Consider the following 23,392-nt stretch of genomic DNA (forward strand, 5'->3'; position numbering starts at 1 on the left):
CATAAACCCACCACCCTTTGTGTGAAAACGTTGCCCCTCAGATTCCTATTAAAAAAATGTCCCCTTCACCTTGAACCTATGTCCTCTGACCTGGTGTACAGGACAAAGGGAATGACATGATTAATGTTTAGTGCAAGCCAGCAAAGTCCAATCGAAGATAGTCTGAGGCTGTCCAATGAGAGATGATAGTTCAGGACTGCTCTCTAGTTGTGGAATCATTGGTAAGGTTCTAGTTCACAAGTTATAGGAGTAGAATTAGGCCATTCGGCCCATCGAGTCTACTCCACCATTCAATCATGGCTGATCTCTGCCTCCTAATCCCATTTTCCTGCCGTCTCTCCATAACCCTTGACACCCGTTCTAATCAAGAATTTGTTTATCTCTGCCTCAAACTGACTTGGCCTCCACAGCCCTCTGTGGCAATGAGTTCCACAGATTCACTACCCTCTGACTAAAGAAGTTCCTCCTCACCTCCTTTCTAAAAGAGCGCCCTTTAATTCTGAGACTGTGACCTCTGGTCCTAGACTCTCCCACCAGTGGAAACATCCTCTCCACATCCACTCTATCCAGGCCTATCATTATTCTGTAAGTTTCAACGAGGTACCCGCTCAACCTTCTAAACTCCAGCGAGTACAGGCCCAGTGCCGACAAACGCTCACCATACGTGGCTCATTATATATTTTTCACCAGATCTTGATACACGTGACAATGAACTGAACTGATGACGCACCAGCAGTGAATGTGGTTTCTATGTCAGGTGACCTATTACAAATATGTTTGCTCTCATCTGTAAACGTGTCTTTGTTAGTGTTCCGGGTCCCCGCCTCGACTCTCATCACTGGTCTTCACTCCCATAGCCATACCTACTGCAGTTCTTCTGCTTTGCCACCATCCTATGCAATGCTGCCTGTTCTGTGGTTCGATACCCAGGGCTTTTCTATTCCAAGTACCAAGTGCTCCCTCCTGTTCCGTGGCCAAAACTCATTTGTTGTTTCTGATATCTGGTATGTCTCCTTCAACTATTTCGCCACCCATATGAAGGCAGAATCTTGGCTGGGTGAACATTGCCCTTGGCTCTAGCTGGGCAAGGGTCCAGATATTGCCATTGTTTCCACTGCCTTCCTGTACTTCATCAAAGACCAGGCAAATATATATGGAGCGTTTGTGTCATGAACTGGACTGAATTTGCATCATGTCAGCATGTGAGCTGGAAGAGGAATAAACTTAATAAACACCAAACTAAATGTAAATGGCTTCATTGAAGATTATTCTCTCTTATTGAATGAATGGCCTGAACTTTCATCTGTTCTGGGAGCATCTTTAAGACTGGAAATAAAGGCAAATGGTTGTACGTTTGTGTGATGCGTGTAAAATAAACGCATGGCTTGTGTGGAGATTTGGTTCACGAAAGGAAAGCAGTAGAGTGTACAAGTTCACCGTTACTATCTCGGTGTATCATTGACATCACCAGAGGGTGGTGAATCTGGGATTCGTTGCCTTTTGCTTCTCTTCTTCTGCCATGATTATTCTCCAGAACCTTTCAGAAAAGGGCGGCACAGTGGCGCAGCGGGTAGAGCTGCTGCCGCACCGCGCCCGAGACCCGGGTTCGATCCTGACTAACGGTGCTGTCCGTACGGAGTTTGCACGTTCTCCCTGTGACCTGCGTAGGTTTTCTCTGGGTTCCTCCCACACTCCAAAGACGTGCAGGTTTGTAGGTTCTGCTGTAAATTGTCTAGGTTAGAACAAGTGTATGGGGATCGCTGGTCAGCAGGGACTTGATGGGCCAAACGGCCTGTTTCCACGCTGTGTCTGAACTAAACTACAAGGATCTCCTCCGTTGTCTCTCTGCGAGTGGGTATCATCCATCTGTGGGTGGGGGTTGAAGCTGGGGCGAGTGGGTATCATCCATCTGTGGGTGGGGGTTGAAGCTGGGTCTATTTAAACCTGCTCCTGCCTTGTCAGTGCATACTTGATCGATATCAATGTCAAAGGCCTTTGTTGCTAGAATCTGAGCAGCAGCATGCCGGAATATTCTGCAGGTCAATGTTGCAACTGTTGGGAAAATCCCTGTTAGCAGGAAACGCTCAAGTCATTTGTTAATGTCAAATATAGACACAAAACGTTGGAGTAACTCAGCGGGTCAGGTGGCATCTCTGGAGAGAAAGAATGGGTGACGTTCTTCAGAAGCATAAGGTCGGCACCTTGGTCATCTGGGCTGCAGTGATGATCCACTCTCACAGGGTGAGGTCGTGGCAGAAACGTCTCATGGCTGCTTATCTTTAGATTCCTTGAGATAACTCTAGAAATGCAGTGTGGAAACAGGCCCTTCGGCCCACCGAGTCTGTGCTGTACCGGCAATCACCCATCCATACTAGTTCTATCCTCATTTACAGAAGCCAATTAACCTACAAACCCGCACGGCCTTGAGTTGTGGGCCGGTACAAGACCCAGACCAGATGCCGGTGTTAAGCCCCATAGCCCACATCACCGGTCCAGTTTGTAGTTCCACCAGGTGTGAGGAGTTCAGCCTGTGACGGACATTCTCCCGTTGGGTATGTGTAGTGTTGGCTGCCTGCATTGGAGCTGGCCACATCACTGTTGTTGCCGACCTGTATCTGCACTCCATGTGGCATCAATCGGCAGCAAGAGAGACTCGCACTTTTCCAGAACCATTGGATCCGCTGAGACCTGCTGCAACACAGAATACCTGGCCAGCCTTGAATTAGTAGTCGTTGTAGCTCTTGGCTCCAAACTCAAGCAGCTACTAAAGCCAGAATTAACCAAGTGTTGCAGGTTCAATTCTATTTGAATAAGTTGTGGGGCAAGTGAGCTGACAATGGCAGAAGATTCACTTCAGGCCATCTTCCCCTTTCACTCTTTGTGTAGGAAGGAACTGCTGAAGGTTCTATATCTATCTACATCACCATCTATATCTCTCGTTTCCCATTCCCCGACTCTCGGTCTGAAGAAGGGACTCGACCCAAAACGTCATCTTTTCTCCAGAGATGCTGCCTGATCCGCCGAGTTGCTCCAGATTTTCTTTTGTCTAAAAATCAGTAGTTTTGAGGAGTGGTAATTCATGGCAAACGTGTGGCCCTGTTGGTTGGGGCACCTGTGGGTCTAATGGTCTGGAGTGTTAGCCCAGAGAGGCAGCTATGTACCGAGCCCAGTAACACCTGCTGGAGCCTCAGCTTCTCACCTTGTTCATCATCCTTGCTGCCAGACCGTTGCCTCATAAACATGCTCTGATTGGCAACGTTGTCGTCTCTGCCTTTCACTTCAGACTTCAGTTGGATTCTCTCAGTTCGGAGAAGGGTGGGCTAAATCATCGCTGTTAGTTTAGAGATACAGAACCCTCAGCCCACCGAGTCCGCGCCGACCAGCGATCCCCACACACTAACACTATCCTAGGGACAATTTACATTTATACCAAAGCCAATTAGCCTACAAACCCGCACGTCTTTGTAGTTTGGGAGGAAACCGGAGCACCCGGAGAAAACCCACGCGGGCCACAGAGGGAACGTACAAACTCCGTACAGACAGGGCTTGTCATGTGCCCAGAGACCACTTGAATTAGAAGAAATATTAATCAAGAATTCGGCGGGCTTTCCAAACCGGTGTTTGTTGTTTTACTGGATGTGGGAATGAGTCAGAGTTTGCACGCAAAAAAAGATGTTAATATTGGCCATGGAAATGTACAGGTGTGAACTAGCAGGAGGTTAATGAGTCAAGATGCCAATGGGGTGTGTTAGTCACACTGAGTACCAGATATATCAGCTCAGTCTTCTGGTGCTGGGGGTGGGGGGTGGGGGGGGTGGGGGGGGGGGGGGGGGGATTCCTGAACCTCACCCTCAACGAGGTACCGTGAAAAGCTTTTGTTGCGAGCTAACCAGTCAGCGGAAAGACAATATATGATTACAATCGAGCCATTTACAGTGTACAGTGTCCCCCCTCGACTCCATTCAAGGGCCCAAGCAGTCGTTCCAGGTGCGACAAAGGTTCACCTATATCTCCTCCAACCTCATCTACTGCATCCGCTGCTCTAGATGTCAGCTGATTTACATCGGTGAGACTAAGCGAAGGTTGGGCGATCGTTTTGCCGAACACCTCCGCTCAGTCCGCAATAACCTACCTGAACTCCCGGTGGCTCAGCACTTCAACTCCCCCTCCCATTCCCAATCCGACCTCTCTGTCCTGGGTCTCCTCCATTGCCAGAGTGAGCAACAGCGGAAATTGGAGGAACAGCACCTCATATTCCGTCTGGGGACCTTGCGTCCGGATGGCATTAACATTGAATTCTCCCAATTTTGCTAGCCCTTGCTGTCTCCTCCCCTTCCTTAACCCTCTAGCTGTCTCCTCCCACCCTCCCATCCGCCCGCCCTCGGGCTCCTCCTCCTCCTCCCCTTTTCCTTCCTTCTCCCCCCCCCCACCCCCCATCAGTCTGAAGAAGGGTTTCGGCCCGAAACGTCGCCTATTTCCTTCGCTCCATAGATGCTGCTGCACCCGCTGAGTTTCCCCAGCAATTTTGTGTACCTACAGTGTACAGATACATGATAAGGGAATAACGTTTGGTGCAAGGTAAAGTCCGATCAAAGATAGTCCGATACTAGTTCAGGACCGCTGTGTGGTTGCGGCACGATGTGAAGGCAGTGATGTTGGTCTCGAGGAGTCAATGCAAGGACTGGAGTCGGAGAGAGACGGCGTTAGCCATCTCTGCCAATTGTGGACCTGCCGTGGTCTTTGACCTGCGGGCACCATCTCAAGCAGTGGTTTGTACGAGGAAGGAACTGCAGATGCTGCTTTACAATGAAGATGGACACAGAGTGCTGGAGTAACTCAGCGGGTCAGGCAGCATCTGTGGAGAACATGGATAGGTGACGTTTCACAGAGTGCTGGAGTAACTCAGCGGGTCAGGCAGCATCTGTGGAGAACATGGATAGGTGACGTTTCACAGAGTGCTGGAGTAACTCAGCGGGTCAGGCAGCATCTGTGGAGAACATGGATAGGTGACGTTTCACAGAGTGCTGGAGTAACTCAGCGGGTCAGGCAGCATCTGTGGAGAACATGGATAGGTGACGTTTCACAGAGTGCTGGAGTAACTCAGCGGGTCAGGCAGCATCTTTGTAGGAAAAGGATGGGTGACGTTTCAGGTCGGGAACCGGTCTTTAATAATAATGGATGGGATTTATATAGCGCCTTTCTAATACTCAAGGCGCTTAGGAGGGTCAAGATCCAAAACATCAGCTATACTTTTCTTCCAGAGACGCTCCCTGACCCACTGAGTTACTCCAGCACTCTGTCAGTCTCTGTCTCTGGTGTAAACCAGCATCTGCAGTTCCTTGTATCTACATGCTACTTTCCCCTCCTTCGGACATCTAATCTTCGTGTTTGTGTAAGTTGACCCCTGCAGCCAGGGAGTGAGAAGCTTTGTTTCAGTCAAGGTGCTGGAGGAGATGGAGAGGGAGGCTGGTGAGATGTACTTGGACCTTGGAAGGAAGGAAGGATGAAACGTGGCTGATCCCCACAGATCAGCGGTGGAGACTCCAAACTCAATTAGCCGGTGTAATTGTTCCCAGCTGCCGGCCAGTTGGCGTGTCTTACTTGGCTGGAAGTACTGGTGATGCAGAGTCTTGTGGGAGGTCAGGACCATTAGACATGTCAGCTGGAGGCATCAAACTGGTGAACAAGCTGCCTTGCAATGTTTGTCTTGGCTGAAGGCAGCCTGAGGTGAAGCAACTTCACAAAACACTGGCCGCATCGAGTGTGGACAGGGGCGTAACTCAGTGGGACGGGCAGCACCTGTGGACAGGTGGAAGGTGGAGGAAGGAACTGCAGATGCTGGTTTACAACAAAGGTAGACACAAAGTGCTGGAGTAACTCAGTGTGACAGTTCTAGCTGTGACACGATCGGAAGCATCCATGGACCTTCTATAGTTAGGAAGGATGTGAGTGCACAGGAGATGATGTTGAGATTCACCAGGATTCACAAGGATCGGAGGATAGATTGGCTAGGCCCTGGAACAAAGGAAGCTGAAGGATTTCCTGACAGTAATGTACTGTTGTGTCGAGGCATAGGTTGGGTAGATAGCCAGAATCTTTTAATCATTTACTTCAGAGATACAGCATGGGAACAGGCCCTTTGGCCCACTGAATCCATGCTGACCACCAGTCACCCGTTCACACTAGATCTACATAAATAATATTCTCATCTTTCTACACATATTGCAGGTAATTTTTTAAGCGACCAATGAACCCACAAACCTGCACGTTTTTGGGATGTGGGAGGAAACTGGAGCAGCTGGGGAAAACCCACGCAGGTCACGGGGAGAACGTGCAAACTCCAAACAGACAGTACCTTGGGTCAGGATCGAACCCACTGTGAGGCAGCAGCTCTACCCGCTGCACCACTGGGGTATCAAAAACAAGGGCACAGGGTTGTGAATCTGTGGAATTCTCTGCCACAGGAGGCAGTGGAGGCCAATTCACTGGATGTTCAAGAGAGAAGAGAGTTAGATTTAACTCTTGGGGCGAATGGAATCAAGGGATATGAGGAGAAAGCAGGAATGGGGTACTGATTTTGGATGATCAGCCATGATCATATTGAATGACGGGGCTGGCTCGAGGGGCCGAATGGCCTACTCGTGCTCCTATGTTTCTATGTTTAAGGTGTGAAGAAGGAGTGTTTTAGAGGAAGACTTGGATAGAGAATGACTGACAGCCAGATCTGTGGTGGGATCACATGGTCCCAGTACATTTAAAAGGCACTTAGACAGGGATTAGAGTGGACAGGAAGACACAGAAGATGCAGACCTAATGGCATTAGTGTAGGTGGGCATAGAGTGGGTGCAGTAAGTTGAAGGGCCCTTCTCCACGCTGCATGCCCTGATGGGATGATTTACACAATTCTATCCCAGCATAATACAATTCACTGGAGGATTCTTGGATGAAAGATTTTTAAATCCCAAAATAAAGTGGGCAGAATTCCAACCTTCCCTCAGTGGGAACGTGCGGAGAGTGAGTAAATGAGGGGCCTGCCTTGTGGGAGGCAGCTCGTGTGCAGGTGTGTGCCTCTGGAATAGCTCTCTCATTGTTCCTGCATGGAGGGGTCGGCTTGGAGCAACTAGCAAGGAGCAGTCAGCTGTGACCACAGTTACAATGCTGGGCTTGTTGCTAATGCCAAGAACTAGTCGGTAGCTTTATTTTTCTAGCTGCTTCTCTCCTGCTCACTTATTATGCTCTCATCTGTGCTCTCTCTCTCTTTCACGCTTTCTTTTCCACTATTTTTCTTTTTCTCTCTCTCTTTCTCTCTTTCACTCTCTCTCTCTTTCACTCTTTTTCATTTTCTCTCTTTCCCTCTCTGTTCACCTCGCTCTCTTGCTTTTTATTTTTGTTTGAGCAACCCCTCCCTCCCTCCCTCCCTCCCTCCCTCTCTCTCTCACACAAACGCACACGGGCACGCGCACACACACACACGCACACGCACACACACACGCACACGCACACGCACACACAAAGTATAACGTTGACCTTCAAAAGTACTTTGTTGACTTTGGATCCTGCACCCAAGGTGCCACAGAATGAGCTGCAGAGTTGCTCCAGCAGGAGAGGAGGCCATTCGGCCCAGGCTTCTCCTACTGGAACTATTCCCACTCTAATTCCCTCCATCCATCTGCACAGGTCTCCTTGGGTATCTGTTCAATTCCCCTTAAGAGCAACATTTGAATCTAATTCTATCAGGCAGAAAATTTAGGATCATAAATTATTTTCTTCTCAGCTGTCTTTTTAAAATTTGCTTCTTTTTCCATTCCTAACAAAGCCAACTGGAAGAAAGTGTAAATTCTGTTTAAACCAATGTTCAATGAGAATTGCCTTTTTTAGTTTAGTTTGGAGATATGGCGCGGAAACGGGGCCTTTGTAATTATACCGAGCCACTTAACCTACAAACCTGCACGTCTTTGGGATGTGGGAGGAAACCGGAGCACCCGGAGAAAACCCACGTGGTCACGGGGAGAACGTACAAACTCTGTACAGACAGCGCCCGTAGTCAGGATCGAACCCGGGTCTCTGGCGCTGTGAGGCAGCAGCTCTACCCGTTTTCTCTGTGACGTGGAAAACAAATGGTATCATGTTGAGTAGAATCAATTCCTCAGCATTCAGTGTTTAGGATGGAGCTGGTATAGAAACATAGACATAGAAATTAGGTGCAGGAGTAGGCCATTCGGCCCTTCGAGCCTGCACCGCCATTCAATATGATCATGGCTGATCATCCAACTCAGTATCCCGTACCTGCCTTCTCTCCATACCCTCTGATCCCCTTAGCCACAAGGGCCACATCTAACTCCCTCTTAAATATAGCCAATGAACTGGCTTCGACTACCATCTGTGGCAGAGAGTTCCAGAGATTCACCACTCTCTGTGTGAAAAAAGTTCTTCTCATCTCGGTTTTAAAGGATTTCCCCCTTATCCTTAAGCTGTGACCCCTTGTCCTGGACTTCCCCAACATCGGGAGCAATCTTCCTGCATCTAGCCTGTCCAACCCCTTAAGAATGTTGTAAGTGTCTATAAGATCCCCTCTCAATCTCCTAAATTCTAGAGCGTATAAACCAAGTCTTTCCAGTCTTTCTTCATAAGACAGTCCTGACATCCCAGGAATCAGTCTGGTGAACCTTCTCTGCACTCCCTCTATGGCAATAATGTCCTTCCTCAGATTTGGAGACCAAAACTGTACGCAATACTCCAGGTGTGGTCTCACCAAGACCCTGTACAACTGCAGTAGAACCTCCCTGCTCCTAGACTCAACTCCTTTTGCTATGAAATTGTGGGTGGGGGGGGAGAATGGAGTCTGGACACTTCAGTAATTAGTATTAATGTGCATCTCACTGACAGACTCAGAACCACCCTGTTACCCCCCTCCCCCCACATCCGCACCGCCAACCTAATTCCCCAGTGATCGACTGACCAACTGCTACATGTCTGGTCTGTTTGTGTTACAGAGAGAGTTGAAGGAGCAGTATGAAGCCTTGCAGGACAGCGAGCTCGGCCATAATCAAGCCCTGAAGCTTCTCGAGCGCCAACTCTCCGAGACCCAGGTAAGCATCGACTCATGAATGAGCTTTCTCCCATGAACTGGAGGTTCCAGCTTCCTGCCCACACCACCATTCCTAAATACAATGAAGGGTCCCGACCCAAAACCACATTTGTCCATTCCTTCCACAGATGCTGCCGGACCCACTGAGTTCCTCCAGCACTTTGTGTTTTGATGTCATTGTTGGGATGATAGTTGAAATTCCACAATGGATCTTGGGCATTACAGGGCTTTAGCACCTAGCATGATCAAAGGGCGTGCGTGCGTGTGTGCCTGCCTGCGTGCGAGCGTGTGTGCCTGCCTGCCTGCCTAGTGGATAAAGAGAGACACGGGCTCCTCGTATAGTATAACCTTCCCCTCCCGGAGCTCTCCTACCAGGAGTCTCGTTCGCTGTTGTTCCAGATGCCTCGGCATCTCTGGACACAGGAATTGGCCACAAGTCGGGAATCAAACGACCAGCAAGATATTTAAGTGTTGAGAAGGTTCTTCGATCAGTTTTGCTCCAGTGAAAACATACTTATTAGAAACATAGAACAATAGGTGCAGGAGTAGAGGCCATTCAGCCCTTCGAGCCAGCACCTCCATTCAATATGATTATGGCTGATCATCCACAATCAGTACCCCGTTCCTGCTTTCTCGCCATACCCCTTGATTCCGTTAGCCCTAAGAGCTAAATCTAACTCTCTCTTGAAACCATCCAGTGAATCGGCCTCCACTGCCTTCTGTGGCAGAGAATTCCACAGATCCGCAACGCTCAGGGTGTAATTTGAGCCTGGATGTGAATGATTGTGAACTCTGTGCTTGTGATGGGGGTCGTGATTGATTCCCACACCAGGCGTGCAAGATTCTGCGTGCAGGCCTCAACAAAACATTCCATGCACCTTCTCACCCTGCCACCACATGTAGTGCCAGCTGCGGTCTAGTGATACAGCACCAGGCCATCTGTTGTGAGAGGTCACCGGCCTTACACGTTAGCGCTGGTTAGTTCCCGGCAAAGTCTGTCTGATCTTCTCGCCATTCTCTGTTTTTATCACACATACTCTGTAGAAAGGTTTCACTGTACCTTCGTTGACATCGCGTGCGTGTGTGTGTGCGTGTGTGTGCGTGTGTGCGTGTGCGTGCGTGCGTGTGTGTGCGTGCGTGTTGCGTGCGTGCGTGTGTGTGCGTGCGTGTGTTGCGTGCTTGCGTGTGTGCGTGCGTTGTGCGTGCGTGTGTGCGTGCATGCGTGTGTGCGCGTGTGCGTGCGTGCGTGTGTGTGTGCGTGCGTGATGGCCATACTTTGTGGCTTAACCCAGAAAATAAACATTGGTAGAAACAAAGAACTGCAGATGCTGGTTTAAAGATAGACACAAAGTGCTGGAGTAACTCAGCGGGACAGGCAGCATCTGTGGAGAGAAGGAATGGGTGACGGTTCGGGTCGAGACCCTTCTTCAGTCTGAAGAAATGTTGATCTGAAATGATAAACCAGCAAAATGCTGGTGAAACCAGTAACATTAGTCAGGATTGAACCCGGGTCTCTGCCGCTGCAAGGCAGCAGTTCAGTTTAGTTTATTGTCCCGTGTACCGAGGTACAGTGAAAAGCTTTTGTTGCGTGCTAAGCAGTCAGCGGAAAGACAATACATGATTACAATCGATCCATTTACAGTGTACAGATACATGATAAGGGAATAATGTTTGGTGCAAAGTCTGATCAAGGATAGTCCGAGGGTCACCAAAGAGGTAGATGCTAGTTCAGCACCGCTCTCTGGTTGTGGCAGGATGGTTCAGTTGCCTGATAACAGCTGTGAAGAAACTGTCCCCGAATCTGGAGGTTTGCATTTTCACACTTCTGTACCTCTTTGCCCAATGGGAGAGGGGAGAAGAGGGAGTGGCTGGGGTGCGACTGGCCCTTGATGATGCTGCTGGCCTTGCCGAGGCAATGCGAGGTATGGATGGTCAATGGAAGGGAGTTTGGTTTGTGTGATGGTCTGGGCTGCGACCACAATTCTGCCCACTGCTCCACCGTGCCGCCCTAGCTGGTGGGTCATGGGGTTGAGGATGGACCTTCTCACACACGCACTGACCAGGGACAAACGTAGGCGCAGCCCAGTCTGCTCGTGTGCACAACCCCGCCTGTAAGAAACTGGAACTCTATGGCCTGGCGAGGAACAGATGTGGCACATGAAACGCCTCAACATCTGCCAACAGCTGTCGTTGGTGGAGGTGTTCCAGAGGTGAGCCATGTGTAAACAAACCAGGCTAGTTCAACCTATTCCTTCGCTCCATAGATGCTGCCTCACCCGCTGAGTTCTCCAGCATTCGATTTTTCCAGCATCTGCAGTTCCTTCTTAAACATTCCATTCCCACTGGTCGTTGGAAAGGTTTTTAAAGGCTTTTTGTTTAATTTAAATTTAAAAAAGGCTTCTATTCTTAGCTTGTTCTGGCTGTGTTTTCCTGGCCTCTGGCAGCTGGTTAAAGGAGAAGTTGCTGCCTCACAGCGCCAGAAACCCAGGTTTGATCCTGACTACGGGTGCTGTCTGTGTGGAGTTTGCACATTCTCTCCGTGACCTGCGTGGGTTTTCTCCGGGTGCTCCGGTTTCCTCCCACACTCCAAAGACGTGCTGGTTGGGAGGTTAATTGGCTTGGATAAAAATTGTGAATTGTTCCTCGTGTGTGTATTGGTTAATGTGCGGGGATCGCTGGTCGGCGCAGACTCGATGGGCCGAAGGGCCTGTTTCCGCGCTGTATCTCTAAACTAAACTGAATGACTAATTGAGAGTTTTGTGTTTCTGCATCTTTGTCAGTCCTCGGCCAAGAGCCTGCGGGCCACCATCGCCGAGGCCTTTGACTGTCTCCACCGCTTCCTGAAGGAGAAGCAGAAGTCGATGTTGGAGGAACTGGAGATGGACACAGAGCGGACACTGACTGACATCGAACAGAAGATCCAACGCTACAGCCTGCAGCTGCGGGAGGTGCAGGAAGGCATGCAGATCCTGCAGGAGAAACTGGTGGAGACAGACAAGCTGCTCTTCCTGCAGGGTATCAACACCACCCTGGACAGGTAGGCAACTCCTCATCACTGGACACACAGGCCATTCAGCCCTTCGAATCCATGCCAGCTCTCTGCAAGCCGTGAAGCCCTTTCCCCGAGCTACTTCTTTCAGTCTTTGAGTTGAGTTTAGTTTCAAACTGAACCATCCTACCACAGCTAGTCAGCAGTCCTGAACTACTGTCATTGGTGACCCTCAGTCTATCTTTAATCAGACTTTACCTTGCACTAAATGTTATTCCCTTATCATGTATCTGTACACTGTGGACGGCTCGATTGTAATCATGTATAGTCTTTCCGCTGACTGGTTAGCACGCAACAAAAAGCTTTTCACTGTACCTCGGTACACGTGACAATAAACTAAACTCAACCGAGTTTGGAGATACAGTGCGGAAACAGGCCCCTTGACCGACCGAGTCCGCACTGACCAGGAATCCCCGTCCACACTGATTAACCTACAAACCTGTACATCTTTGGGGTGTGGTGAAACCGGAGCACCCGGAGAAAACCCACGCGGTCAATGGGGAAAATGTACAAACTCCATACAGACAGCACCCGTGGTCACGATCTGAGGCAGCAGCTCTACCCGCTGCTCCACCGTGCCACCCTTATAGAGCAAGCAGTTATACAGAGCAGACACCCAGCCTGTACCACTGTACCCCTCCTCCAAGTACCAACCTCCAACATGGACAAGCAAACACTGCAACCTCCAACGTGGCTCCAAACTCTATAGCCTTGCGAACATGTGTTTGCACTGTTATTGTCTATTTGTGTATGTGTGTGTGTGTGTGTATATATATATATATGTATGTGTGTGTGTGTGTATATGTGTGTGTATATGTACGTGTGTGTATATATATATGTGTGTGTATATTGTGTGTATATGTACGTGTGTGTGTATATATGTATGTGTGTGTATATGTACGTGTGTGTATATATGTATGTGTGTGCATATGTACGCACACACACACACCCACCCACCCATCCGTCCGTCCATCCAAATTTCATTTGTCCAAACATGCCACGTCTGATCTAGCAGGTAGGCGGGACCTTCATCCCAACGTGGACACGTCAGCCAATGTGTCCCGTCTCCACGAGTCCCACACATCTACATTTGGCCCATTCCCTTCTAAGCCTTTGTTATCCATGTGCCTGCCAATGTGGATTCAGAAACTATTATCCAAGTGTGTGTCTGGATTTAAGAGAACTGGTGAGATTGGAAGAAACATGAATGTGATTGGATTGTTGATCAGATGATGCCTGTTACTGGAGACTGAGGAGTGAAGTTTTGAACTCTGGGGTCCAGGATGGGTTCCAGTGTTCATTTCCCATGGGTTAAATTCTGATTTCTCTCCATCTCATTCCTGCAGGTTAAAGGGGAAGATCCATGAAACCAACCTGACGTATGAAGACTTTCCCACCTCCAAGTACATGGGTCCACTGCAGTACACCATCTGGAAGTCCTTGCTACAAGACATCCAACCAGGTGAGCCCTGGGCAATGGTCTTAGTGTGTGACAGGGACTGGAGCCATGGGTGGCTGTGCTTTACATTACAGATACAGCACGGAAACAGGCCCTTCAGCCCACTGACCACATACTAGCATCATACACACAGTAGGGACATGGCCTACGTCTCTCTGATCTTTATAATTGGATGTCCTTCACAGATCCTCCTTCTGCTCTCTCCCTCTCCCTCCCCCTCTCCCTCCCCCTCTCCCTCTCCCTCCCCCTCCCCCTCCCCCTCTCCCTCTCCCTCCCCCTCTCCCTCTCCCTCTCCCTCTCCCTCTCCCTCTCCCTCTCCCTCTCCCTCTCCCTCTCCCTCTCCCTCTCCCTCTCCCTCTCCCTCTCCCTCTGGAGAGCTCTAGAGTTGCTTGGCCTCATGTTCCCTCGAGTGGGAATGTGTTTGGATTGTTCCCAAACCATCCTCCGTTAGGCTGCCCTTTGTTCAAGAACACTTCTGACTGCCAAGCTTAGATTCGACTTTAGACTGGCCAGATCTATTTTCTACCCAACTGAAATTGGCACTCTTCCAATTATGTATTTTTACTTCATATTTTTTTGTAGTTAATCCAAGCCAGATGTTACTAAGTTCGCTCTTCCCTGTAGACTCTGACTCTGCCTGATCCACTTTGTTCTCCAGCATCAGATTCACCACATATCTATATTCCGTTACAATTAACATTTCATCCAAGTTCTATTTCCACTTGTGGAGTTTCCAAGTTTCTATCAGCTGCAGTGTGAAGATATGATTGCTAACTTTATTGGACGGGGATAGTTTGGATCAGTTAAATCAGCCAGACCTGGAATGATCTGAAGAATTGTAAGTTGAATTGGACAGTTCTGTGGAGTTGCTGGCAGTTGCTGTCCACACTCCTAGACTGGCAGAGTTGTAGAGCATAGACCACAATGTCCATGCTGACTGCTTGCAATCGACACTACTGCCACTTTCCCCAGACACCAGTCATCCCTCACCTGCAACCACACAACTTTGATGGAGCAGCAGCAGGTGTTGCATAGTCCTACGCACAAGGGGTGAAAAATAACTGGCTGTAAACAGCTCGATTGTAATCATGTACTGTCTTTCTGCTGACTGGATAGCACGCAACAAAAGCTTTTCACTGTACCTCGGTACACGTGACAATAAACTGAACCATACATGTCACGTGGGGCTCTTGCCTAATGCAGCCACAAATCTGATGAAGGGTCTCAATCCGAAACGTCACCCATTCCTTCTCTCCAGAGATGCTGCCTGTCTCGCTGAGTTACTCCAGCTTTTTGTGTCTATCTTCAGTTTAAACCAGCATCTGCAGTTCCAGTCTACACAGCCCACGTTGATGTTCTCTGCTTGGATACAACTCCGCCCAACATCTTTGATAATGACAAAACATTTCAGATATCAACCATTGTCTGTGCAAACAATCTCAGTTTCCTTTAAACCTTTTGCTATTCACGTCACTACAGTAAAAAGATATTGAATATTTTTCATGGCTTAGCTGTCTATCACAGCTACCAAGCTAATGGCCTGTCCCTGCTGGTCAAACATTATTACAATTCACCTTATTTAGAAAAAGACTTAATTTCCAAAATATTTTCTTTCCAAATTGTCCTATTCGTGTACCTGTCTGACTGTTTCTTAAACGTTGTGATAGTCCCAGCCTCAACTACCTCCTCTGGCAGCTCGTTCCATACACTCACCACCCTTTGTGTGGAAAAGTTACCCCTCAGATTCCTATTAAACCGTTTCCCCTTCACCTTAAATCAATGTCCTCTGGTCCTCGATTCCCCATACTCTGGGCAAGAGCCTCTGTGCATCTTCCCAGTCTATTCCTCTCATGACTTTATACATCTTCTGAAGAAGCCAATCTTTGCCAGTTGCCAAGTCTGGACCCCATGGATCTCATCAATACCATGGTGAAGTGTCACCTAGTGGCAACGTTCTAATACAGTTCCTTCCCATCTGTGGGGCCAAAAGAATGGTAGAGACCCTGCCTTCACACATGCTGTTTGACCCTCTGGGTTCCTTTAGTTTCTACGATGCAGGGTCCTGACCCAAAACATTGAGCACCCCGCAGATGATACTGGACCTGCTGAGTTCCTCCAGCTGTGTTCAAGAAGGAACTGCAGATGCTGGAAGATCGAAGGTACACAAAAATGCTGGAGAAACTCAGCGGGTGCAGCAGCATCTATGGAGCGAAGGAAATAGGCGACGTTTCGGGCCGAAACCCTTCTTCAGACTGATGGGGGGGGGGGGGGGGGAAAGAAAGAAGGAAAGGGGGAGGAGGAGGAGGAGCCCGAGGGCGGGCGGATGGGAGGGTGGGAGGAGACAGCTAGAGGGTTAAGGAAGGGGAGGAGACAGCAAGGGCTAGCCAAATTGGGAGAATTCAATGTTAATGCCATAAGGACGCAAGGTCCCCAGACGGAATATGAGGTGCTGTTCCTCCAATTTCCGCTGTTGCTCACTCTGGCAATGGAGGAGACCCAGGACAGAGAGGTCGGATTGGGAATGGGAGGGGGAGTTGAAGTGCTGAGCCACCGGGAGGTCAGGTAGGTTATTGCGGACTGAGCGGAGGTGTTCGGCGAAACGATCGCCCAACCTACGCTTGGTCTCACCGATGTAGATCAGCTGACATCTAGAGCAGCGGATGCAGTAGATGAGGTTGGAGGAGATACAGGTGAACCTTTGTCGCACCTGGAACGACTGCTTGGGACCTTGAATGGAGTCGAGGGGGGAGGTGAAGGGACAGGTGTTGCATTTCTTGCGGTATGATGATGATTGTACGGTTGTACATTGATGATGATGCTTGTACTGCTGTACCAGTGTGAGGCTTGACTATATTCATGTATAGTATTATCTGATTTAATTGTGTAGCACATAAAGGGTTTTCACTGCGTTTGTACACGTGATAATAATCTGCCGCTATGTTTGCAACATGTTGGTTGGTATACACAGTGATGTCTCTGTCTCTTTGCCTGCAGTGCCAGCCGCGCTGACCCTGGACCCCATCACGGCACACCAGCGCCTGATCCTCTCTGATGACTGCACCATTGTGGCATATGGCAACCTCCATCCTCAGCCCATGCAGGACTCCCCAAAGCGCTTTGATGTGGAGGTCTCCGTCCTGGGCTCGGGCGGCTTTGACAGCGGCGTCCACTACTGGGAGGTGATGGTGTCGGAGAAGACTCAGTGGATGATCGGCGTGGCGCTGGAATCGGTCAGCAGGAAGGGAAATATCCAGATCCAGCCATCGCGAGGCTTCCATTGTATTGTGATGCACGACGGCAATCAGTACAGTGCGTGCACCGAGCCCTGGACCCATCTCAACGTCAAGTCCAAACTGGAGAAGGTTGGCGTGTACTTTGACTGTGACAAAGGCCTCCTCATCTTCTACAATGCAGATGACATGTCCTGGCTCTACACCTTCCGTGAGAAGTTCAATGGGAAATACGTCCCCTACTTCAGCCCGGGACAGAGCCACGCCAACGGCAAGAATGTCCAACCTCTGCGCATCAACACTGTCCGCATCTAAACAAAACCAGAACCCCTCCCGGTCCATTACACTTAGTTAAGGTGAAGCCCACTTTAACTGGTGTAGGAGCTGCAGCAGTGACCAGCATTACTAACCCATCACAACCCTCTGGTAAACTGCCTGGTGGCACCTCTTCCACAGTTGTCCCCCCCCCACATTCCTGCCTCAGCCCCCCCCTACTCTCTCACCCTGTGGGGTTGATGAGGCCATCTCCATCCACTGGATTTTGCAGCCTCCTTGGTTTTATATTTGGGGTTGGTATAGTTATTTTTCTCTGTCTTTTTTTGCTGCTGTGGTGGCCCATCGATGACCTCAATCAAACGACCCATGACCCAGCAGGAGGTGAGGGTTTGGGGTTTGTAGAAAGTGCCCCGGGCCTGCGTTTGCCTTCCTTTCTCTGCAGCGCAGTGTATTCTCTCAGTCTGTGACTCCCTCTGTTGGAAAGGGCAAGTGGGTTTTACAAATGGGTGGTGGGATATGGACATCTACTCTCAGATATTCCAACCCAACCCAATAACAGACTGCAAAATCCCTACAGACCTGACTGTGACAACCTGCGCCCCTTGTTGTTGGGACCGGACCTGCGTCTATCATCTGTGATTTGGGAACCTCTCTATTAGATTTAGATTTTCTAGTTTGGATTTTGTTTGCATGCAATCGTGGATGATCACGGGCTTCAGAGTCGCCGATGATATCACTTCTAATTTGTTTTGGTTTATGGATTGGGTGGTGAACACAAACCTTATTTCTAATCGGATGAGATGCACTCATGATACAGTTAAACGTTTATCTCAGGACGGGGCGAAGGGCCCGACACTGGATCTACACTGTGTGTAGGAAGGAACTGCAGATGCACCGAAGATCGACACAAAACGCTGGAGTCACTCAGTGGGTCAGGCTGCAATTCTGGAGAGAAGGACAGGGTGACGTTTTGGGTCGAGACCCTTCTTCAGACACTACACTGTGTGTCGGTGTGAACTGTCAGCTGCACATCTATGCTAAAGTCACAGCGTACAAGTGAACGGACTCGGTTCAACCTGGACTTTTGCAGAATGAAGCTTTTCTCTCTGATCACTGGCCACTATCTGGGATCCCAACCTAGCTGGACATGGACAATTCACCAATGTGGCGTACGTGTGTGTGTGTGTGAGAGTGAGTGTGCACTGAGTGTGTGTGTGAGAGTGAGTGTGCAGTGGGTGTGTGAGTGCTGTGTGAGTGAGTGTGCAGTGGGTGTGTGAGTGTGCAGTGTGTGTGAGTGAGTGTGCACTGAGTGTGTGTGAGTGTGTGCACTGAGTGTGTGTGTGTGAGAGTGAGTGTGCACTGAGTGTGTGTGCTGTGAGAGTGAGTGTGTGTGAGAGTGAGTGTGCACTGAATGTGTGTGTGTGTGAGAGTGAGTGTGCACTGAGTGTGTGTGCTGTGTAAGTGTGTGTGCTGTGTGAGTGAGTGTGCAGTGTGTGTGTGTGTGAGAGGGAGTGTGCACTGTTCAGAAAGGCCAAGCCACATTCACTAACACCCAGGTGACAATTATTGGCTCCTGTTCATCTCACCCAATGCTTGTTCTTGTAAAGGTTCAGCCGTGGACATGTTTTGTAACGTGGGCACCCTATTCCTTAACTCTTCCAATGCTACATGGCTCCGTGGGCCCTGGGTTCCGTGACCTTTGCTGTAACAGGTTTGGCTGCAGAACCTTTCCCAACCGACCTGTCCCAATCCTGACAGAACATTGCCACATTCAGCAAGGGTGACGAGTCGAGTCTGATAAACATTTTATTCCGTTTCTGTGGCACTGAGTTCTGTTGTGGTCAACCACTCCACAAATGGAGAGATCGGACATGAGAGCCCTCTGGCCTGTATAGCTAAGCTACTCATTGGACATATTGACAGCAACTGGCGGGGAATTTGTGGCTACGGTTCACTATTTAGTATTTAGACAAGGCCTAGTAGCCTGGGGCTGCTGAGAATCATTATCCCCCCCCCCCTCCCCCCCCCCCCCCCTCTTTCTTGAGTATTTATTTTAGTTCTAATAATTAGTTTTACTACTTTGACGTTATTTGTTGGTGCAAGATAAGTCAACAGCGGCTGCTATTTGATGTAAAAGTGATTTATTTTTTGTTTATTTGTTTCTGGAGTTAGGGTGAAATACTATTTACGAAAATGACTGTAATCCCCATTCTTTCCCTTTCCCCCATCAAAATATAATGAAGGCCACACTGAGAGGAGAGAGGCACAAGTAACGATTTGGACATGGTGGTTCTGGCCTGGTACACAAGCCCTGAGGTTGTTGTGTGGTATGTAGAGCCTGCCTTTGTTCACCAACCTGTCAGAGACGACCACACTGTGAACAGTGGAAGAGATACACCTTGTGTAGGAAGGAACACTCAGCGGGACAGGCAGCATCTGTGGAGAGAAGGAATGGGCGACGTTTCAGGTCGAGACCATTCTCCAGACGGAATGAAGTTGTGATTCTTGAAGCAAGGCAGAAGAGAGAGGGTGAGAACTCCAGTGACCGTCATTGTGTTTGTCCTCTCTCCCTCTGCCGGCTGGGCAATGCTTTACTCTGCCGATGAGCCAGTGTGCTCACTGTCAGATGCTGCTCCTGTTAGGATGTTTCGACCCGAAACATCACCCGTTCCTTCTCTCCAGAGATGCTGCCTGTCCCGCTGAGTTACTCCAGCATTTTGTGACTGGAGATACAGCTTGCCGTCGCCTTGCATCGCTGGGTGGTGAGGACAGCTTGGTACTGGTTACCTGCAATATCTTCATTGTTCCCCACAAAGCTGCATCAACAACTCAACATGTAGCTGTCTACCTGCTGAAGCTTTGTTCATGTTAAGCACCATTTCCTGCTCGTGTTCACACGAGCCTCTTTATTTTGACTGCAGTTCAGGAACACAAATACCGTGGAACGTGAACATTTTTCCAGCAGTGACTGTAATTTCCTTTAAGTCCACTGAATAATCAATCAATCTGGTAACCCTAACCCTAATGTGTGCACCTCAGTATCTCACAGGTTCCTCACATCCTGTTGTATCTGGCGACTTGTTATAATTCACTGTTTCATCCAATGACTCTTCTACCCTTTCAGTGCTTCATACCGTCTAGGAGCAGAATTAGTCCATTCGGCCCATCAAGTCTACTCCGCCATTCAATCACGGCTGATCTATCTTTCCCTCTCAACCACATTCTCCTGCCTTCTCCCCGTAACCCCCGACACCTGTACTAATCAAAGTATAGATTTTATTGCAAGTTACTTGGCTGTTGGGGGTATGATATTTGATACATTGGTCCCATTCTCACTGTAGACCCGTTTGCACACTTTGCAGATGCTGCAGTGTCTTAGTTATTGCAAGGAAGGTCTCCTCTTTGTTCCTGACTGGGTTACACTGGGCAGTGCCACTTATTAAATGGTCACTGACAAGGAGATGCTGCTGGAGTCTGTCGCCGATCAGAACAACTCCACAATTAATTCAAGAAGCCACGATCTGATACGCTGCTGTCAAAGACTGAGTACACACCAGCTTCATTACCCATGAACCTAAATGGAAGCCATATATTTATCAATGACCACAGCACAACATTTAATATGTCATCTCTTTAATTAGGATGCAAGAATTTCTTAAATTAATATTTATTTTGACAACTGCATCACATTTGTATTCTAATTTACTATCCTGCCCCGACTGGTTTGTGAAAGTTCTACTTGAATTAATGTTCTAGTTGTGCTGGGGTTGTTGGTCTGGGCGATCGCTGGTAACTGTGACCTAGGCAAGTGTTCAGGGCTACAGTGCTGGCTTCACCGTGTGGGGATAGGGATGAGTTTGCACTGTCCTTCCACAGCCGAGATCCCGATGGGAGGACTCGTCTCTCTCTCTGTCTCTCTGCTGGCATTCTCAGAACCAGCATTTTACAAGCTGCAAGAAAGACCAGAAGATGAAGAGTGCGTGCACCTGTGTTGAGGGTGCGTGCGACAGGTAACTGCAGGTTGCATTCATGTCAAGCTGAGTACAACCTGGCCATAGAACCAGCTGTTCCACGATGTAGACTTTGTCACACACCAGGTCAGAAGTCACAAACACCGAATGTGAAGGTACCACCCAGACCACTGCGTATGGTGAGATTGTGTTTGTGTGAGACATGCATGATGACATTCCTGCCCATGTCGGTTTTAGACCTCCACAATGTACAATGATAGTTTTGTTTTTTCCTTGATTATGCCCTAAATAAAATTACGGGATGCTGCTTACAAGTCTGGCTGACTGTTTTATTTTACTTCAGATTCTTGAAGCTGCTACTTGGTCTGGTTCAGTTTCAGAGGTGGGCTAGTGTGTCTGGATAAACCATTTGTAGTAAATTTTAGCAGGCTGGGTCATCTGTCACTCAAGGGATAGGAGCAGAATTATGCCATTTGGCCCATCAAGTCTATTCTGCCATTCAATCCTGGCTGATCTATCTCTCCCTCTCAACTCCATTTTCCTGCCTTCTCCCCATAACCCCGTACTAATCATGAATCTCTCTTTCTCTGCCTCAACTACCTGCCTCTGCTCTCTGGTTGGAACATTGTAACTGACCTGTTGCTCAGAGCAAGGGGACATCTGTCCCCAACTCCTCACCCCAGCACTCATTAACCAGGTTAAAAACTCTCACCTTTGTGTGTAGCGAGCAGCATTTGTGGATATGAGGTGCTCTTTCAAAATTCAAAAGTGGTCATTTAGATTGCTGCATGCATGGCGTGCATGTCTCCCTGCCTGGGTGACATATGCAGGTAGATGCATGCATGGCATGCATGTCTCCCTGCCTGGGTGACGTAAGCAGGTAGATGGAGACAGAGAGAGAGATACATTGAAAAGCATTCGTGCAGAAGGAGTGATGCGCATTGGCTAATATGCATAGTTGCAAAGTTGCAGACACTTGCAGAGACATGGTGAGCACAGGGTCCAGAACTCAGCTCATGGTCAGAGAACAAACTGAAGGTTAAGTCCCTTTCCAGCCAATGACCATGGAACTGAGCTTGTAGCAGAGTGGGAGGAAAGCAACACTAAAGTAGCTCTGCAGCCCGCATTACACATCTTTGTCCCCCAGCTGGTGCTACCATCCCCCCCCCCCCCCCCACACAAACATTGTGGCCCCTACTCCCCTCTAACCTGGTTCAGTTTCACCCCCCCCTTCATCACCTTCCTTATCAGATTCCAGCAATGGAAGACACAAGGGTCTTTTTGTCCAGAGATACTACCTGTCCTGCTGAGTTACTCCAGCACTTTGTGTCTGCCTCTGGTATTAACCAGCATCTGCAGTTCCTTGTTTTTACAAGTAACATCACACTGCCTTTTACCAAAAAAGACACAATGCTGGAGTAACTCAACGGGTCAGGCAGGCAGCGTCTGGGGAGAAAATGGACAGATGATGTTTTGGGTCTGGTCCCTCCTTCAACTGATCTGATGAGGCCCAACCTGAAGTCTCCAATCCATGTGTTCCAGAGATGCTGCCTGACCTGAGTTACTCCAGCACTGTGTATGCAGTACAGGTAGCCCATGTTCCTGGTTACCACCTTGCCCAGCCCCCACCTGACTACATCTATCTACCTTTTTATTGTTTTGTCTGCTTCCACCCAACACCCACTTGCTTCTGCCCTCCCACTGCATCCCACCCTCTCCCCCACCCCATTCCATCTGCCTATCACCATCTGGCCCATTCACCCCCTCCTCTTTACACTGGCTATTTACCCTCTTCAGACGAGATGCAGGGACTAGACCGGAAATATCAACACTTCCTCTCCACCCTCAACAGATGCTGTTTGACCGGCTAAACTCCGCCAGCAGTTTGTGTTTTGCTCCAGATGACAGCATCTTGTGCCTCCATCACATTGTAACTGTTCAACAGAAATTGCTTTGCATACTTCACACATTTGCTGAACCCTTAATGCTGGAGTAACTCAGCGGGACAGGCAGCATCTCTGGAGAGAAGGAAGGAGTGACGCTTTGAGTCGAGACCCTTCTTCAGTCTGACCCATTCCTTCTCAACAGAGATGCTGCCTGTCCTGCTGAGTTGCTCCAACATTTTGTGTCAACCTTCGATTTAAACCGGAATCTGCAGATCTATCCTACACAATATTGGACCCATTTGTGGGTATGTTAGTGTCTTTGACACAGAGCTCTGCAGCAATGGAACTTTGGCCCAACTTGACCACACTGACCTAACTGACTCATCCCATTGCCTGGACCTGGCACATATCAAAATGTGCTTTAAATGTCATT

At 48.9% G+C, this 23,392-nt stretch overlaps 1 protein-coding gene across 2 annotated transcripts in view; it reads left to right on the forward strand.

Moving 5' to 3' along the window:
- trim62 (tripartite motif containing 62) overlaps positions 1-23,392 on the forward strand; it is a 65,405-nt gene that overhangs the window by 19,833 nt on the left and 22,180 nt on the right. Inside the window, exons 2-5 of one of the 2 annotated variants that reach the window (XM_033048456.1) lie at positions 8,994-9,089; positions 11,869-12,125; positions 13,484-13,599; positions 16,591-17,142. In XM_033048456.1, the coding sequence (XP_032904347.1) occupies positions 8,994-9,089; positions 11,869-12,125; positions 13,484-13,599; positions 16,591-17,141 (1,020 nt within the window). In that variant the 3' untranslated portion in view covers position 17,142. Of the gene's footprint in view, positions 1-8,993; positions 9,090-11,868; positions 12,126-13,483; positions 13,600-16,590; positions 17,817-23,392 lie in introns of those variants that run through there. The other variant, XM_033048455.1, reaches the window with a different exon arrangement.

Source organism: Amblyraja radiata, chromosome 31 (assembly GCF_010909765.2).
Source record: "Amblyraja radiata isolate CabotCenter1 chromosome 31, sAmbRad1.1.pri, whole genome shotgun sequence".
NCBI lineage: Eukaryota > Metazoa > Chordata > Chondrichthyes > Rajiformes > Rajidae > Amblyraja > Amblyraja radiata.